Raw genomic sequence first — 21310 nt, forward strand, 5'->3', positions numbered from 1 at the left:
TAAACTCGGATTATAAAGTATTGCTTTCCCCCCTCCATTAATAAAGTTTCAAATCATTTATTCTGGTACAAGCAAAAACCCCTGTCAAGAGCACCCGCTAACACTTTCGAACAATTTTGATGAATAAGCCTTTATGAATGCTTATAAATGCATTCAAAAGTGTACAGTGTGTTTAACACATTTATAAATACTTAAGTTTATGAATGCTTATAAATGAATATGATGCCCATAAATATAAATATTTAAGTCATCAAAAATACTGGAATTCTCATTAATAATTAGTAATGTTCGTAAATGCGTATTCATGAATGTTGTTCATGTTGTTAAGTGTTAAAAAAAAAAATCAGCAGCAAAACAATCAGCAGCGCGGCACCTCTCCTGATTGACTGGACTGTTTGACCGCCGCCCACGAGGGAGAAGCACAGATGTTGGTCTGAGGAATTCCTGGCACAAGGCAGACTGAGTTTGTGCCATCCAGGTAACTCATCATTACCGATGAAAGAGCAAACACAACACAAATAGGGAACAGGTGATCGTTAAATGATTGGCTGAAGCCAAGATGGCAGAGCATGTAGTTTCGTTTTATGATGTGTTCTAGTCAAGCCGGGTTGCCATAAATATGCCAAAACAGGTTTTCATAATTTCCGTACAGTTTTAACTTGAATGCAATAAGGAGCACAACAATTAGAAGCTTTCTTAGGATCTATGTTGTGAACATAAGGATGTGAGCTAGCTAGCTGCAAGAAGCACTTGTACTGTACACGATTTTTCCAACATCACTAACTTGAAAGCTCAGAGTTTCAGAGGGGGACTAGAATGCACAATTAGTGAGGGAAATCAATGGATTGAATAGGATAAAAAAAAAGGAAAAAAAAGGAAAAAAGGAAAGACAAAATGGAGAAAAAAAAGATAACGGACAAATGAAGATTTTGAAGTACCAAGGCCCAGATTACAGTCCATGGCTGTGTTCATGTGAAACTCAGAACATTCTGATTGGGAAAAGTTCCGGAAACTGTTTTAATGAGTTTCCAAGTCAGGAATATGAGTGGGAAACTTGAGTAATAATATTCTACCCAGAATTTCTAACCTTCCCTGGGCATCTGAATGCAGCATATGAATCATAGCATCAGAGACACATAAAAACAACAGTGTATAATCATAACCATGGGTTTGCCCCCTTCCCCTTGTGTTGAGGCTGGTTGTGTTTTAACTGCATTAATATTCAGCAGCTTTGCCTGGTGGATCTCCACGGGAAGTTCGAGAGAGAGTGCTCAATCACTTCATTCCCCCCCTCCGTTTCATCCTCTCATCCGCTCATGCAAAGACAAGAGAGCCATCTACCACCCTGAGATACGCAACCTGGGAGCAATGATCTCTTAGAGGAGACTAGGGAGGAGCACACACGTGTGCGCGGCGCACACACACACACACACACACACACACACACACATGCACACACACACACACACAACACACACACACACACACACACATGCACACACGCACACACACACACACACACACACACACACACACACACACACACACACACACACACAGATACACACAGTTACAAACTAAGCAAACGATCGCTAGACAATATCTGAAGAGGTTCCTTTTTCTATTTTGTACTTATCAGCCACGGTTGCCTTGGGTTTGCGCCCTGCAAAGCCATGAGTGAATAATAGCTCTGGTTGTGAGCAGCTGCCGTGTCTCTGAGTAGCACAGAGGAGTTCCGCAAATATCCACCATTACCATTACCGCTAGCGTCATCGGCGGGAGCAGCAGGCCTTTCATAAAGCCCCTGATAGAGACTCTGTCTCTTAGCATGGCTGCCCTAATGAACCTTGAGTACGAGTGGGAGGAAGAGCAGCTGGATACATCAGCGCTGTTGCACCTTTACTTGTATTTTCTCGCTGTATCGGAGGTCTTCACCTCCCGTTCGCGAGGGGGTCGGGGGAAAGCAGGGTTGGTACAACAGTGAGCATGTGGCCATGCCACAAAGTGAAAAAAGATCTCGTCAAAATGGACGAGTGAGTAAATTAGCTTTTTTTTTTTTTTTTTCAGGTTAGGGGTTAGGGTTAGGCTTAAGGTTGAGGTTAGGGATTAGGGATAGTGTTTAAAAGCACATTTTAGGAGAGAAAGAGTAGTACTTCCTATTTAGCTGCATATGGACAACCGGGGGAAGCAGGGCCACACAAGGCGAGTGAAATAAGGAAGCCGTGCAAGCGGGATAATAAAAGCTTTAACTCGGATACAGGGCCTTGTTGTCTGACGTCCACATAGCAATGTCTGGGTTATTAGGCTGTCTGGACAATGCTTGACGGGATACTTTCTGTATATCCCCCTCACTGTGTGGAGTAGCGCTACAATTCTGTCTTACAATAGAGTGGCTGTCTGTGGCACTGAGACCTGACCTGGATTCTTCATACCATCCTGTCGGGGAAGCAAAAGATGACAAAAGAAGCCATCTCGAGGAGGAGGGGGGGGCTTTCATTCCTAACACCCAATTTGGACCAGAGCACAACAGCTATGCTAAACAGTACACCAATTGCTTACAAAATAGATACTTAGCTTGCTAAAACCCCCATTCTCCCCGAGGACATAAGAGGTAGGGCCTACCGTAGAACACCTTGTTTACTAAAATGAATACCCTCCGCTACCTCCCTGCATAAGAGAGACCGTGGAACACCTTGCTTACTAAACCCCCTATTATCCCCAGGATAAAACCAGGTGCCCTAGAACAGACCTACGTTCTCCTCAGAAGGAAGAAGAAGTTTAGAGAAGGAACAGTGGAAAGTATGACTATTGTCACCCGCGGCAACAAACGGTCGTTCTGTAGTATCCTCCCATCCTCTCTGGAGCCAAACAGACTGCGGTCCTTATCGAAGCTCTCCGCTAAATGGGGCTCACTTCCATTTGCCCGGTTCTGATAGTTTTGCACCGTACCGCGGCTATCACGCTTGAGGCGCAAGGGTGGAAATGCTGGAGAGAGAGAGAGAGAGAGAGAGAGAGAGAGAGAGAGAGAGACCGCCAAGTCCTCCCTTCTGTAATTCCCACTCTCTTTATCACCTGCACTCTGTGGGGAGTTTTTCTTTTTTTTTTAAATCTGGGGGATTTCTGTAAAGCTTCGGCAATCACACGCTATCAGATCAAGGCCCAGTGGGCGCGGGAGATAGCGGGCACAGGGAGGGGAAAAGAGAACGTAAAATGGGAATTTGTGGACTGTGAGACAACAATTACCGAAATCTGTTTTTCTCCTTGCACTTGCAGAAAAAAAAGGCAGAGGAGAGAGAGAGAGGAAGAAAGAGAGAGCGGTGGGAAGTGAGGAGGGACGGGAGAGAGATGAGGAGAGGGATGTGGGGAGGGAGTGTAAACTGGGAGAGAGAGAGAGAGAGAATAAGAGAGAAAGACAAGGAGAGAGAGATAAAAAGAGATAGAGGAAGTAAAGCGAGGGGAGAGAGAGAGCGAATAGACAGAGAGCGAGAGAGAAAGAGAAAGAGAGAGAGAAAGAGAGAGAGAGAGAAAGAGAGAGAGAGAGGGAGAGAGAGAGCGAATAGACAGAGAGCAAGAGAGAAAGAGAAAGAGAGAGAGAGAGAGAGAGAGAGAGAGAGAGAAGGAAGGAGGAAGCAGAAAACGTCATTAGCCCAAGACTCTGAGCTCCCGGTGTCATTATCAGCACAAGCCTATTTCTCAGCTCCTTGAATTCAGCCAAGGCCCTACAGATAGCCCCCTTCTGCTTTGATGTCTACGCCTCGAAAGAGACTGCAGCATGCCACAAACCACCCAGGAATTGCGGTCTCCAAGCTTCCTACTGATTACATCCCATTTGTTGTGTTTTTTTGTGTGTGTGTTTTTTTTTTTTTTCAGCAGGGGCCGCGTACTCCACCTTTAATGAGTACAGATAACAGGCTGGAGGATCTGAGGTGTTGGAGGACTCGTTTAAGGAAGTGTACTGTGGACATGCCGTGAAGAAATCAGTAGATCTCTCGTATCCAGGCTAGGCTGCATGTTGTAGGGACTGCTATTGTGTAGCCCTGCCTACCTTGTTCCCTAGCATATCGAGAGCCGCTGCTGAATGCCATGGAAATCAGCATTAGCTGCGCACCGTTATTTATATCTGCTCTGCTATGCTGTGTGACCTTTGTGAGTGAACATGGAGTGCTATCTAGGTCTGTGGTGGTGATTGGATATGTATTTGGGGGAGCATCCAGTGTGTGTGTTTGTGTGTGTGTGTGTGTGTGTGTGTGTGTGTGTGTGTGTGTGTGTGTGTGTGTGTAACGCTCCCTCGGCGAGTGTATTATCTGCCTTTGTGACTACTGTCTCAAATGTTCACTTTCCACCGCATGCCCACAAAGAACGCATTTAATCAAAATGCAGGCAACTCACAAAAGCCAGGAGGATCTACCAGAGGGAAAATATATACAGAGGAAGAGTCTCTAAAGAAGTGGGCTCAGGTAGAGGAGAAACCGGTAGAGGAGAAAGCCGGTAGAGGAGAAAGCCGTCCCCAAGGGGAGGGCGGGGGGCGGGGGGGAGTCTCCCTACAGGAATGATGGGAAATGAATCCTCCTTTCTCAAAGGAAACACACTGTGGACACCTGCGCCTGAGAAGCTGTAGACACTCACACACACACACACACACACACACACACACACCAACTCTGTCCACTTTATGACACACACACATACTCAGTCACTCTCTACTCCCTCAAGAGAATGAAAGAGAGGCACTCTCTCTTCACACAGGGGAGAATATATATATATATATATATATACATACATATATATATATATATATATATATATATATATATATATATATATATATATATATATATATATATATGTGTATTTCAAAATATATCCTGTATCCTGTAGATGGGCTGTTTTGAAGTAGTTGCTGTTTGGTCGGTACTGCTAGAGGGTAAAAAGGCAAGGGAATAAATAAGTATGTACACACACACACACACACACACAAACAAACACACACACACACACACACACACCCGTACACACCCCTACAAACACACCCTCACACACATGCGCGCGCACACACAACCGTACACACACCTACACACGCACACATACACACAACTGTACACACCCTTACACACACACACACACACACACACACACACACACACAAGCAGATAAATAAACGGGCACAAATTGTTTGAAGTGCTAACTCTCTCTGGCTGCTGCTTATCTCGCCTGCAGTATTATGGCTCTCTAATCCATCTCTGTAACTGTAGCTCTTCACAGGCTGCCTCCTGCCCAGGCCTTCGTTACGCTCCGCGACGCCGCCTCACAGCCCCCCCCCCCCCCCCCCCGAAATCCTCTGGTAATGCCGTTTCCCTGGCCTGTCTCCTTGGAGATAATGCAGGCCTCCCTCCGCGCTTCGCCATGACACCTTCCCTCTCCTTCCCTCCTCCCTAGCCTGCCCCCACCCCCCCCGCCAGCCACCACCATCCCCACCACCACACAAACTCTCACACACAAATGCGCACAAACGCGCACAGGAACACCCGCGCACCGGAACACACACGCACACACGCACACACACACACACAATCACACACAGACTACACACATACACACACTCTTCAACCACACCTGACAAGGCGTAGTGGAAACACAGGGAGCCATGGGGTGAGCTGAGCATATACTGTAGACAAAACCACGGGCGGTGTTTAATTCTGTGTGACTGATTTTCCCTAAACTTTGAGGGAGAGAGAGAGAAAGACTGGAGAGGTAGAGAGAGGGAAAGAGAGAGAGAGAGAGAGTGAACCAGGTATAGAGAGAGAGAGAGAGAGAGAGAGAAAGAGGGAGAGAGAGAGGGGGAGCGAGAGTACTGAGCTTCTTACTGTCAACTAAATGAGAGCCAGTCAAGCTGCAGTCAAAGGGAATTTGGTTTATTATATCGTGCAGCTTTGCTGAGAGCAAACTAATGCAACTTAAAGAAGGGCTTGAGGAAAGGAGCTGTGCCAACCATTTACAGTCACTATTACAGTCTCAACATTCACCTTCAGAGAGTGGAAGAAAGCAAAGCTTCTCCACAAGAAACCATTTCTTTTTCGCGGGAGCCATCACAACCAGTGACCAAGAGTGAATGTAAATAGAAGAGAGTTAACTGTAACACACAACTTTCTAAAGAAATTATGAAAAAAAGAAAGAAGGAAAGAAAAAAAAAAGAAAAAGAGAAAAAGAAGAGCCCGCTGTCAACTGTCAAGGTTTGCTGGAAACCTCCCTCTTTCTTCTTCTCTCCCCTCGACCGTGGACATCCCCCTTGACCTATTAATGCATTAGTCATGTCCCCTCTGAATTATTCTCTCTGATGCCGCCGCACATGAAAGACGCCTGAACTGACCGACCCACCGACCGGCGGCATATCAACCATGGTGATAGGAGATCGCCTGGGGGGGCCCTCAGGAGCTAGTTAGCAGGGCAGGTGGAGTGTGTCACATAGAATGCCCCCCCCCCCCCGACACACACGCACGCACGCACGCACAGGCAGGCAAGCACGCACGCACGCACGCACACACGTACGCACACACGTGAGGTAAGAGTCCTGACGGACTGGTGCCAGGACAACAACCTCTCCCTGAACATCAGTAAAGCTAAGGAGTTGATAGTGGACTTCAGGAGGGGGGGGGGCGATGTGCACTTAACATGGTCACACCCCTCCCACGCTCTCTGGTCAAGACAGCACACCAGCACATCTACTTCCTCAGACGGCCCCCCCAACTCGGGCTCTATACTACCCGCCCCCCTCCCCTTGATCAGAAGACATCTGACATTATTGCACATTATTATTATTGCACACCTGACATTATTGCACATTATTTGCACGAGTACTATTGTCACTTTTTTATGACTTTATTGTTGACTCTTTGATTGTTGCTGACTGAGGAAGATCCCAAAGCCTTTCACTATGTCAATTACGGCTGTATGCGATGTACATGACAACTTTGATTTGATTTGATGACACACAAACACATCAGGGAAACACACACACACACACACGCACACGCACACACACACGCACACACACGCACGCACACACACGCACACACACACACCAGGGAAACACACAAACACACACTCTTACAGTCTCTGTAATCACTGAGCAGGCCTCATGAGAGGCACTTCCTGCAGAAATGGTTACCTCCGCGGCAATTCAAAGGGACGTTTGTGACTTCGTGTTGTCAATGTGCTGTACAATGTCTGAGCCGCAAGGTCTTTTAAAACACGACTCAGACAAAAAAGACTGAGTCACTGAGAATAAAACGTCCCCTATCAATCCGCTTCTCTTTGCATGTATATAATCTATAGTAAAAAAAAAGAATAATAATAATATACAAATATATTATCACATTACATTAGAATGTATAGTACTGTATAAAGCCCCCATTTTTATTGTGGAGCTCTACATTCTTGTATTATATACAGAGTGTTAAAAGTCAGCATGTTTTCATCTCATTTTTCACAACAGTTTTACATGTTAAAACGAATAGAGTTAAGTTTGCAAAATGGCACTTGCAACTGACTGTATCTCCCAGCCCAGTGAATCAGTACTAAGCCAACCCAGGGGGCTCAAGAAGGGCTGTTCGACCTCCACTGGCTATCTGCTATGCACCACTGAGTCTTATCTGTAGCTAGGAGGATACAGACAGGAGCAGTACACACCTGTACACACACACACACACACACACACACACACACACACACGCTTGCGCACACACCAAGCTAAGGGACCTGGGTCTTAACACCTTCTCTATGCAACTGGATCCTCGACTTCCTGACGGGCAGACCCCAGGTGGTGAGGGTAGGCAGCAACATCTCCTCCACTCTGACTTTCAACATGGGGGGCCCCCCAGGGCTGCTTGTTCAGTCCCCTCCTATACCCCCTGTACACGACTGTGCTGATGATAGGCCTGATCATCATAGGCCTGATCACGATAGGCCTGATCACAGACAGTGATGACACAGTCTTCGGGGAGGAGGTAAGAACCCTGACAGAACGGTGTCAGGACAACAACCTCTCCCTCAACATCAGCAAAACAAAGGAGATGATCGTGGAAATAGCGGGGGGGGGGGGCGCTGAAGTGGAGAGAGTCAGTAGTTTTATGTTCCTCTGTGTACACATCACTGAGGACTTGACCTGGTCCCACCACACCGGCACAGTGACCAAGATGGCGGCCCATCGTATGTATAGTATCCTCTCTGACCGCATCACCGCCTAGTACGGCAGCTGCACCGCCCATGACTGCAGGGCTCTACAAAGGGGGGTGAAAATAGCACAGCACAGTACATCACAGGGAGCGAGCTCCCAGCCGGACCGGACATCTCCTCCAGGAGGTATCTGAGGAAGGCCCGGATGATCATCGAAGACTGCAGCCATCCCAGTCACTCCCTGTTCTCTCCACTACCATCTGGCAAACAGACCCGAAGCATCCGGTCTCGGACCAACAGGTTTCTGAGATATCTTCTACCTCCAAGCCATAAGACTTTTGAACCGATACCCCCAGCTGCCCAGCAGTACTACCGTCTGCTCACCTGCACTGGAGACAATTTGCACTCACCCCTACACATTGCCTACTGTACCCCCACAGACACAGATACACATTTCCTACTGTACCCCCACAGACACAGACACACACACACCGCCATAATTGCTGCTCTATTTATACTATTTATCTGTATATATTCCATCATTCCAAGGCTATACTTATTGTTTAATTGTTATTACAGACACACACACACACACACAGGAGGTTTGACTCTACCTGGTGTCGCTGCAGCTGTTTTACAACGACTCATACAAATGAGAAAGCTGGGGAAGCGTGTCAGATGACTCGGGATCATTACAACAAACTTTTGAAGGACACGTTTAAAGACTGTGAGTGTGTGTGTGTGTGTGTGTGTGTGTGTGTGTGCGTGTGTGTCTGTGTGTGTGTGCGTGCGTGCATGCGTGCGCTTCTTTCTTCTTTCAACACTACATCTAATATCTTTTCTGAGTCGATCAAGCCGAGCAAGAAATTAATTTGAAAAGTATTTTTTTCCGAGGTTTGCCGTTTCTGTGACAACCGGAGACAAATGTGTATAAATGGTGGCAATATGCAGAGGGGGGGTTGAGGTGGTGGAAGGTGGCGAGGGTGAGAGCAAGAAAACGTAAAGGACAAATAACTGTCGTCGTATATCTTCTTTAACATGCTGCGTGCTTTATAGAGGTGGGAGAGCAGTCAGAGGTTTAAAAGTGAGAGGAGAAAAGGGGAGGGGAGGGGAGAGGAGAGGACGGGAGGGGAGAGGAGATGAGGGGAGGGGAGGGGAGGGGAGGGAAGGGGAGAGGAGAGGAGGGGAGGGGGGGAGGGGAGAGGTGAGAAGAGGATGGGAGGGGAGGGGAGGGGCATATATTAACATATATATATATTATACATATATATTCTATATTATATTAACTGGGGAGGGGAGGGGAGGGGAGGGGAGGGGAGGGGAGGGGAGGGGAGAGGAGAGAAGAGAAGAGAAGAGAAGAGAAGAGAAGAGAAGAGAAGAGAAGAGAAGAGAAGAGAAGAGAAGAGGAGAGGAGAGGGGAGGAGGGGAGAGGAGAGGAATGGATAGGTGAGGAGAGGAGAGGAGAGGAGAGGAAAGAGAGAAAGGGACAGGAGAAAAAAAGGAGACAAAGCCAAATTGACTAAATAGATATAGAGAGATATTGACAGGTTAAGAGAGCGAGATAAAGAAGGAAGAAGAGGAAAGAAGAAGGAGAGAAACAATGGAGGAAAGAGAGAGGGAAAAGGAAGAGGAGAGGTAAGAGGATGAGGAGAGAATGAGCAAAAGAGAAAGGAAGAGAGAAAGAAGAACATCTCACCCTGATAGAAAACTGTGTCCAATCCCTCAACCCTTCCATCTCACATTCTCCAACCGCCCCCAACCCAAAATATACAACAGCTTTTTAAAATGTACAACGTTTTACAATCATTCTTCTGAAGAAATGAGAAGTGTCCTTCTCTCCTCTTCTACATCTCTCCACCTCTCCATCCCTCCACCCCACCTCTTCTTTCTCCCTCCATCCCAACACCTCTCTATCCATCCCTCCACCCCTCCATCCCACCTTCCACCCCTCCTCCACCTGCTCTGTGACCACTTTTCTACCAGCGAGTGTTATTAATGGGTTGGGACTCTGGCAGTGAGCAGCCCATTTATAAACCTCACCATCCTAATCCCCCCCAATACCAGTGATTCCCTGCTTTTCTGCCACATTTAGAGACTCATAGATTCAGGAGGATGACATGTCGATGGGGAATTGGGAATACACTGTCCGGAGAGCTAAGGCACCATGCCCAAATAAAGCCTTTATTCTCTGGCATCGTTCCACAACAGACCTTCATCTGCAAACTCTGGGATTTGTTCCGCTGTTCGGATTTGTTCCCTGTTCCATTTAAATTCCTGAGAATATATATCCATTCTTGAAGAATATGATTTATACTGTAAATCCTTAATGAGCTTAGCATCATGACCAGAAATTTCATGTTGTTTTATGTCAGTTTGTAAACAAACAATGTATACTGTAGCTTTGAGTTATTTTTAAAACCATCATTTCAGTATCATGGACTGTCTATGGATTTTAGGTGGTCCCATTTCCCCAGACCCAACTCCCAACTCTCTAGCAAAACAAGTGGCGGGAAAGCCGTTTGTTTGAAGAAAAAAAAGAAAAAATTAAGGATGACGCCCTTAATGGACAGGCTGGTAGGGTGCGATAGTGAATGGAAAACAATGACACAAACAAGTGATTGTAAACTATAACTCTAGATCATGTATTATGATGTTAGCAAATCCAGAAAACTAGACAGACAGAAATAGCTTAGCCAACCACCCTAACTAACTATGACTGACAGGTAACTGTCAATAACGCCACTCCTGCCACACGGAAGACTGATATAGCCCCAACAATATGACATCACAAGTAGCGCTACAGGAGATATTTTCTGACTGCCGCAATAAGACAACTCCTCCTCCTCCTCCTCCTCCTCCCCTGGCTCGATCGGGCTGATCAGAGTCAGGCTGGGGGTGTGGTGGAATTCCAAGTGAAAAAATACTTTGAAATAAAATGCCAAAGACTAGAGCTGATGGTTTATCCAGAGACTTTCATTCACAAGTAATAAAAGTCGTTAGCACATTTGCAAAGGCGACCACGTTGTTCTTTCAGTCAACCGCTTTATATTTTCAAATAGGTTACCTCCCTCATATGCAAATCATTCATATTTCCCAGCTGCATCCACCAATAACATTCAATTCCTACATATCGTCACGGCCTGGTTTCCCCTCCCATTCCTAAAGATCTCACGTTACCTGACGTTGGTGATGAGCTCATTGTGTTTAGTCCTGTGATTCTGGTGCCTGGCATGGTTGACCTTATCTTCACCTACCAATCGAAGTGTTTATTAGGGTTTTAATAAATCTTCACACCCTCTCTCCCTTATCTTGTTTTTCTCACGGAATAAGTGTATCTTGTTTCCATATTCTGCTCTCAGCTTGTTTGTCCTGTCCACTTGGAATGTTCACAACTGGTTAAATTTATATCTGCTTCTCTTTTCTGTTTACCATATCCTGCTTTCTCATGGTCTGGTCATCTGTTTTCTTCAACCTTTGCTCCCTCCTGTAACCTTTAAAACATCTCCACTACTCTCCCCTCACAAATCAACCACTGGCCATACTGGTCTTAATTCTCTCCCTACCTTTTTTAAAATAATTTACCATAGGGGATGTTAAATTATACTAGACAGTTCTTACTGTATAGAATGTTTCAGAATTCTATTTTATTCTATTATTCTATTCACTTTATTTCTAAGTCACTTTATTTTGTTGTTGTTGTTGTGAGCTGCTGTACTGTGTGCCTTAATTTCCCCTCAGGGATCAATAAAGTACCGATCTAATCTAATCTATCTAATCTATCAAGTCCAGATTTCCTGTTGACTCAACTGGCTGCACAATACATTAATTAATCCACATTTCATTTAGCACATTAAACTCGGCAGCATATTGCGTGCCTACCTCTTCTCTGTTGAGTTCTGGAAGCGAGTGGGCTGTCTTGTCATACAACGTTGCTGTGTTGGCACCCTAGAATTCCCCTGGCTGATGCCAATGTCTTTGAACACCTGAGCTGCCAGCCGTGTGACATGCACTCCCTGGCACGATCACACACACACATACACACACACGCATTCACACACATGCACACGCACACATACACATACACACGCACACATACACACACGCACGCACGCATCTGTCTCTACCCGGCATGCACTCCTTGACCCTCCCATGTGTGTGCGTGTGTGCACGTTTGTGTGTGTGTGTGTGTGTGTGTGTGTGTGTGTGTGTGTGTGTGTGTGTGTGCGCACTTACACACACACACACACACACACACACACACACACACACACACACAACACACACACACCCCTCCCACAAACACACACACACCCGTCCCACAAAGAAACACACACACACACACACACACACACACACACACACACACACACACACACACACACACACACACACACACACACACACACACACACACACAGGAGGGCCCAGGAGTGCATGCTGGGTAGAGACAGATGGTGCTGATGCCTCCTGTTTTCAGCCCGAGAATTAAAAACAACCGATGCCACCCCAAACACGTCTCTCTTTCTAGACAGACCCCCACTGAATCCTCCCTGACATTCACCCCATGTAAGGGGAGTAGCACTTTAAGTCACAATACTGCAGATATCAGTGAGGACTACAAAAAAATACTGCATGAAAAAATGTCCTTCTTCCCTCATACACCAGTGGGCCAAATCCAATAACAGATAATCTACTGTAACCGGGTTACTTAGGTGAGTATTGTGCAATTTGAAGCACGTTTCAAGGGACCCTAGGACGCCGTATAGAGAAAGAAAATAGAATAAAAAAGAAAAATAAATGTAGTTTGTGACATGAACTATAATTTACTGTAGTGAACCCAAATCCTTTACTCTGCCGACCCTCTATCAATCCCATACATGCTGAGCGATCTCTCCAACCCCTGGAGGTAATACAGAGATGTTTCCATCTGACGGGGTTTGTATTGCGCTCGGTAGGGGGTCCGGGCGCATTTGATCTAAATCCCTCAGATACTCCGATTTAATCAAACCCCTTCGACATGAATAACACGACTGAGATCTTATTTGGGCACTAGAAAATCCCATCAAAGCAATGCTTTAACATTGATATCCAAGATAGCCAAACTGCAGCGATGAGATGACTCATAGCCGGAGACACAGAGACAGGCTCTCCGTAGAGGGAGCACCGTGTGTTGACTCATACTGTCTACATCTACATCTATATATTTCGATACCTTTGTTTGTTTGCAAACGTTGTGTGTTGAATGGCTTTATAGGGAAGACAAATGTGACTAAACACGTTGAGGCTAAAAAAAGAAATGACTGACAGGTTGTAGAACCAGTCAGACAAGAAATGAAATTAAAGTAGCTTGAGTGGAGGAGGGGGAGGGCGGGTTCGGTTCAGTTGTGGGGAGGCGGTTCCTTATTGGCTCAGACAGCTGGTTGGACCAGCGGTTATTTGGTTGGGTGCCAATCACATTCAGACATTTTTCGACCTGTATCGATATTTTTTCCGGCTAAATGGAACAGACGTTCTGTCGCAAGACACAGCGGCTGTGGAAAGAGAGGCATGTCTTTCGACCCAAGGTAAGAGCCTCTCTTCTTCTAAGTGCCTCCGGTCTTCTATTGCCCTGATTGTTAATTGATGAATTACCATCGTAAATAGACCAGAGCGCCCATTGGCCTGATGTCCCATCTCCAAGTCCCACACGAACCAGAAGCCAAGCATGAGATCCAGTCAACCCCCCCCCCCTTCCCCCCCACCTCCATAGCTCCTCAAGTCCAGTCAAGGTGCACCACCCAGGGACTCCTGCATCACTACAGGCCCCTGGTCTGGATGCGGCCCGAGCCAAAGACACCAGGTGTAGGACGCCTCAAGGTGATATGAGTGTCCTCGGGCTTCCAGGTGCATCACAGGGGTGGATCTGTGCCAGCGTCTGTGCCAGGCAAGAGGGCTGCTCTCTCCTCATCCTCTCCCCTCACATATTGACAGTGGGCAAGAATCAAATCCCGGGATTAGCAGGTAAATATCAGTATTAAAGGTCTGTTTGGCTAAGCAAATCTCCCGGGGTATAGAGAACCCATGGCCAGAGCTGAATCTGAACAAGACGGAGGGAGGGGGAGGGAGGGGGAGAGGGAGAGAGAGTATTCGGAGGAAGAAGAAGTAAAAAGCTTTTGACTCACAATTCTATCAAGTACTCTTCTGCTTTCTGGGAGGATTTTTACTTATTTCACTCTGACACAGAAGGAGGGTACAGACACACATAGACACACATATGCACACAAGAGTACAGACACACACACCCTCCCAGTGACTATACCTAGCGGCTCATCAAACCTGTCTGTGTTTTTCTCTCTTTACCCAACATCCTCTGCCTTTGTTTCTGCTCACACAGTCAGTGTGCATAAGTAAGTACAAAAAGAGGAGGAGGGATGGAATGACAGTGGAACAGAATGCACAATGCTGCTACTGACGGTGGCTGAAATAATGAAAGGTTCGGAGCTCAGATAATGACTGTGGAGGAGCTCGGAGTGACGGCCGATACCCTGGTATTAGCCGCTAGGCTAATAGCAGCTAGCGGAGACTCCTCACAGTACCTTTGACTAATATCCTAGGGTGAGATCCCAGTATTAGCTTAGCCTGGCGCTAATGTAGCAGAGTAGCATTGTCCCCTTCTGAAACACACCCGAACACTCGGGTTAGATCCCCCGAGGTAACCACTAGGATTTAGCTCAAGGGGCTAATGCAGGCTAAAGTTGCATGGGCGGTGCTGGTTGAATTTTTGTATACCTCTGTGACAGGCTGAGAAAAGGAATACCTAAACACAACAAGAGTCGCAAAGACAGTTGAGGGTTTGATTCCTGCTTACCTTTTTTTTAAAATATGTTTTTAGGGCATTTCTGCTTTATTGGGATAGAGATAGTAGAGATTGACAGGAAGGATGGGTGAGAGAGAGAGGAGGGATGACATGCAGGATATGTCGATGGCTGGAGTCGAACCAGGGACCTTGCGATGATATGGTATGCGCCTTATTGTGCTACGCCACTGAGCGCCCCGTTTCCTGCTTACCTTTGACGATGAGCTCAGCGTAGTTGGAGACTCCAGAGCCGCCGTCGGAGCGGATGACACAGCGGTAGCGGCTGGTGCTCCTCTGGGACGTGTCACCGACGCTGACCGTGGCAGAGAAACGGCGGTGATTCACCACCCTGGTCACCATCAGGGCAGTGTCCTTACCATTCCACTGCTGCAGAGGGACAGAGAGAGACACACACATGTAAGGATGCATAGAGAAACACACACACACACACACACATACACACACTCACACACACATAAGGATGCATAGAGAAACAGACACACACATACACACACACACACACACACACACACACACACACACACACACACTCACATGTAAGGATGCAGAGAGAAATAGAGAAACACACAGACACACACTAATAATCACATTGTCATGTTGAGGAAAAGGATGCGGAGATTGGTAATTTCAATGTAACACATTTAATTTCCAGTGCCAGATATAAAGCTACAATAGCTACTGTAACCTTTCCACTTTACATCCCCTTCCTTTAAAGTATGAACAACTAGAATACAAAATCTCCCTGAATAAATCTATCTCAGCATGTAACTTGTTTTTCTGCCCTGGGTTCTACTTTCCATTATAAATGCTATTACCGTAAGATGCAAACCTTAACAGGTACAGTCCTGGCTGAAACAGATGCAGCCATCCATATCGAAACAGCACTTTCTAATCAAGACAGAGATTGTGCAGGTATCCCAAGTGAATGTAAGCTGTTGCAGAGGTGTACATCAAAGGTACTTTTTAAAAATTCTATCTTACTGAACCTTATATTTTAGCAGATAGATAGATAGATAGGTACTTAATCTCCTTGGGGAAATTAAGGCAGCTCACATCACCAACAACAACAACAGAATAAAGTGACAATAGAATAATAGAATAAAAATAAAAATAGACATCTGAATAAAAATAAAATAGACATCTGACAAACTGGCACAGTTCCCAGCTCTCCCCTCTCCCCTACGCCCTGAAGCTTTCACATGGGAGCGTTAGCTGCTAAAGTTAGCCGTCCATTCGCTTCCATTGGCAGCTTGGCGGTGGGCGGGAGAATGCTAGGGTTCCCTAGGCGGCCGTATGTACACGCTCGCTCGGCTTAGGCAGAAAAGTGAAAACATCTTCAATTTTCAGAGCGGCGCCGTTTCCGTTCGCCAGTCACAGTCGAGTTGGAAGTGCTATAGAGCGGCTTCCTTCTTCCCTGCCGAACATAAACACGCAGAGGAAGAAACTCAGCAGAAACTAAATCTGAAACCGTTCTCGGTGGAGTGAACCCGGCGTCGCTGCTACGGCTTGCTGGTCTGAAGAGACCTTTAGATTAGGTGGAGGTAAAATCACAAGAACACTTTTTGGGATGGGAGAAATTGATTTCACAGCGAATCATCAGTACATAAAACACAATAGAAAAGACCTCAATGTAAATATACACAGAATTCACCACGATGAAGGAAAAGACTTTCAGAGGACAAGCTGAAGAATACCCGTATTGGTTAAACCTGTGTGACCCTAACAGATCTAAGGGAGTGCCTAGGGGGTAGGAGGTAGGGGGTTAATGCCTAGGAGGTAGGGGGTTACTGCCAAGGAGGTAGGAGGTATGGGGTTAGTGCCCAGGAGGTAGGAGGTAGGAGGTCGGGGTTAGGGGCTGAATCGGGATTCGGGGACAGACTCACCTGCAGCCAGAGTTTGTCGTGCTGTGACCACTTCCCCCCTGCGGTGCATTGGAAGGTGGCGTTCTGACCCACATTCACCTCTACGTTCTGAAGACGCAGGAAATGAGGAGCTTTCCCTGCAAAAACGCATCATCTAATTATGATTGGTATGACAATGAGGCAATATGCTGAACTGTATATGACTGGCTCATAGGGTTGTCACTCAATTGACTGTTACTGTATCAGTGACACACTCACACTCCCAGAATACACGTAATGTAAACACAAAGCAAAAACCCATACACAGCTTTAACACACACGCACACACAGCAGGCACGCTCGCAGGCACACACACACACACACACACACACAGTATTTAGGACTTCAGAAAACTTTTGTTCTCCGAATGGAACGTGAGACTGCAAGTGGCATTGGAATGGCATTGAGATTACCCAGTCCTAATCTCATTTTCACTGTGTCTGGAATTGTAGACCTAATAGTGTATTCATTGATCATTTCAATGCAAGAATTTATCTTGACGTTAATGTTCCCATTGAAGGAGCCCGGCTGGATTGTCTTTGCTGTGGCCACTTATTTACCTTGCCTTCCTAATCTTATTTGAAATTCAGACATAACCAGCTAAGTGCTCTGTCCTCATTCTGGGGGAAAAGCTCTAAGTCTGGGGACAGAGGGAGACAGAAAGAGAGAGAGAGAGGGGGCGAGGGGGGGGGGGGGGGGCGTGGAGCAAAAGAGAGAGAGTGCGTACAACTAGGACACTGAGTGCCTTGGAGAAGTCCAAAGGATGTGAAGCAAAGAGGTTCTGTCAGCTTTGAATGATGAAGGCCCTGAGTTTGTGCCTTCTCCGGGACTCCGCAATCTGTCTCGCCCTCCCTCCAACCCTCTTGGTCTGTCCATGACACACACACACACACACATACACACACACACACACCCATACCCATACGGCCTGCTGTCCTCGCCAGCAGTGTGTGTGTGTGTGTGAGAGCAGCTGATGCTCCGTGGGGCAGAGTCAAGGCGGGTCACTCACGGCAAGGGTGGGCCAACACTCGGACCTCGTCCACCGCGATGAACCCCGGATGGCCCTGCACCGACACCGCCTCGAATATCACCTACCGCACACAGGGAGTGGGAGAGGGGGAGGGAGGGGGAGAGAAAGAGGGAGGGGGAGGGAAGGAGGGAGAGGGGGAGAAAGGGGGAAAAAGGAGAAAATACATTTCATACCAACGATGAGATGAGCTTATTTGCTTACTGCTACCTGTAGTGTAGTGTGTGTGTGTGTGTATGTGTGTGTGTGTGTGTGTGTGTGTGTGTGTGTGTGTGTGTGTGTGTGTGTGTGTGTGTGTGTGTGTGTGTGTGTGTGTGTGTGTGTGTGTGTGTAAACCCCATGGGCATTTTATAAAACCGTTGCATGACCATTGGTTTTTGTGAATACAGAAAATGGTATGGTACAACAATCCAAAGTCTAAATCCAAACATTGTACAAACGAATGTAAAAGGATGTTGATTCACTGTCTTGCACCAACCAGAGAGAGACGATGGAAAATGACTGTGGGACAACGTTAAAACCAAACGCTGCACAGTAGAATGTGGTAACACCATCATACCATGTTGGTTTATGGTTGTCATTTGATGGTCATCATCCAACGTTGCTACACTGTTTACCATGGGTTTAAAAGTTATCTTAACATATAACATTATCTCAACAGAAAAACTGTCCTTTATAACACCATTTGGAATTTGAACCCACAACCTTTTGGTTTCTAGTACATTGTTCTGTCCACAATGCCACTACTCCAGTGTTGAAACACAAAGCACACAGATCAAACTGTATTTTGTGTCTAAGTATACATTTGGTTAGGAAGTTCACATTACCTCAATATTAGACTTGTTTTTATGTAAATAGGCAACATTTTAAAACTATTATTTTCAACTGTGAGATAGCTGTCTGTCAACTGCCAAAGTCAAGAAAATGTTAATTTTCAACCCATGTGAAATCATGTACTGTACCAACGTCATAAGAGGGGCATTAAATGAAAGACCTTAAGTCAACATCGAAAAATAACGATCACATAAAAACGTTGAATAAACTGTTAATTCCAACCAACAGGTGACTAACAGACGAGTTTCTAGCATTCATTTCTGAGTGAGCATAGCACTGCACATTAAAGTCCCTAACTTGCATTCCAACTGCCTGCTGCCCTTGTAGAGCTCCTATGGAGACCCTGTAGATTTCCTGCCAGAGCATCCACAATGCCCCCCCCCCCCCCCCCTCCAGCCCATTCTCCAAGATGAAGAAGCTTGCCACCACACTCCACACATAACTACATTGTCTTTGGGGACAGCTGCGAGGTGACACTTACGTCACGATAACAAACAGTACAGTCCGTCAGTCATGCCCGTTCACATATGGGCTTGGCAGAGTGTTCTATCCAGGCAGAGTAGAGCCATGCGTGCCATGTGGACCAGACATGTGGGGCTCTCGTAGGGCTCTGGGCAGTGCCAGGCTGGGCTGGCAGAGTGGGCAGAGGGGTCCTTGAGCCCCAGGGTAGAGGACTGGCGCAGTAGAGAGAGAGAGGTTCTGTCTCCAAATTACACCCTATTCCCCACAAGTACACAATATTTTTGAACCGAATGTGCATTTGCTGTCAGTAAAGCCTGGCTGTCTCTGGCTGGCTGTCATTCTATGTGTGTCTGTATGTCTGTCTGTCTGTCTGTCTCACTGTCTATCTGTCTGTCTCTGTTTCTGTCTCTGGCTGCCTGTCTCTCTATGTACGTCTGTGTGTCTGTCTGTCTCACTGTCTATCTGTCTGTCTCTCTACAGTATGTCACTATGTTTCTTTTATCTCTATGTCACTCTATGTTTCTTTTATCTCTATGTATCTACTCTCTATTCTCTTGTTCCTGTGGCTCTCTCTCTCTGTCTTCATTTCTTTTTCTGTCTCTTACTGTCTCTTTCTGTCTCTTTCTGTCTTGGCCCCAGGAGACAGAGAGGTGAATGGTAGCGGGAGCCTGTGACCCATGCCAGGCTGGCCTTGCGCCACACAGCTTAAGGGAGGCTGCGGCCCTCACTCCCACTGTCATAATTATCTATAGGAACATTCTGCGCTGCCACAGAATACCGAAGAGGTCTGGTCACTCACCCCCCACCCCCTCTCCGTCCTCCCCGTCCCCCTCCGTCCATTCTTCTCCCTCCCTCCCTCCCTCCCATCCTTACCGAAGAGGTCTTGTCAGGTCCCTTGCTCCCTCCCTTCATCCCTTCCTCCTTCACTCTTTTACCCTCCTTCGTTTCCTCTCTGTTCTACCAGCTGGGCCCTGTCCTAATTCCAATAAAGTGTTTAGGCGTAGGTGAGTAGGTGTTCAGTAGGTGTTCAGGAGGAAATGTAACAGGGCAGAACACATGAGGGTTTCAAATAGTGACGCCAAGCATTTTTAGTCGCTAGGCAGTCAATCAGATTTGAGAGCTTGCGATAGGTGTAAGCAATACGGCAACATCTCTACCAAGCCAATCAGAGGGCAAGCCGGGTCTATTACATTATTGCCTATGCCTCTCAGAACCTCTCAGATCTACAGGAGTGCCAAGGAGGTATGGGTAGGGAGTTGATTTGAGATTCAGCTTTAGAGTCACCATCGCCCTCAATACTCTAATCAGCTATGGGAGCTAAATGAAAAAGAAAATAAGTCTCTCTTGGTGACTTCGAGCCTAGCTATACCTGGCTGAAGTTTGAAGCAGTGAAAAGCAAATGGTGGGACAGTAATCTCAGCGTTGTGTTGGAAAATGATGGAGACTTTGTGGTGAATGTATGAAGGTTGGTTGGTAGCCAGCCTAATCCAGGGTTTCTATCCAGGCTGTTAGTACCGTCAAGCTGCTCCCTGTCATTACGGTGGGGCTCTGTCACCTCACAAAGGGTGAAAACATGTTTTAAGCTCTTGTTCTTTTCTGGCAGAAACAGTTGGTACACCTTGTGAATTCTCCACTGCCTTGACTGCTTCAGGCTTTTAAGGAGTAGAGGGGACATAGGGGCCTTGAAGGAGGGCAGAGTGAAGTCTGTGTTTTTTCAGTCTATGTCAACAACGGCAGTTTTCACTTTCAGGAATATGTGTGGAATACACACCGAAATTCAGATGTAAGATTTTAGCAGATGTTTATTTTGCTATAAATGAACAGTTTATAAAAACAATGATTCTGTCAGCGTCCCTGTTTGAAATACCTCCCGATTAAAAATATTGAGACAGAAATCTCTAAATAGCTCCACTGTGCTTCAAATACCTCGTGGCAGGGGAGCGCTCAATTAAACGAAACATTTATTTGGTAAAATGGGCCATGCTCGCTCGGCTAATCAGACACAGTGTTTTCAGCACCGTTGTTTTAACGTCGTTTTACGACCTCATACTAGGAAGG

General features: G+C 46.5%; 1 protein-coding gene across 1 annotated transcript in view; it reads right to left on the reverse strand.

The window, feature by feature from the left end:
• The window catches only part of ptprt (protein tyrosine phosphatase receptor type T), a gene marked incomplete at its 5' end in the record, with an annotated part of 206912 nt that overhangs the window by 124013 nt on the left and 61589 nt on the right, over nt 1–21310 (reverse strand). The window contains 3 exons of the mRNA XM_083668164.1: nt 15220–15394; nt 16912–17027; nt 17939–18020. Of these exons, the coding sequence (XP_083524290.1) occupies nt 15220–15394; nt 16912–17027; nt 17939–18020 (373 nt within the window). The remainder of the gene's footprint in view (nt 1–15219; nt 15395–16911; nt 17028–17938; nt 18021–21310) is intronic.

This window comes from Argentina silus (assembly GCF_951799395.1).
Source record: "Argentina silus genome assembly, chromosome: 4".
Lineage (NCBI taxonomy): Eukaryota > Metazoa > Chordata > Actinopteri > Argentiniformes > Argentinidae > Argentina > Argentina silus.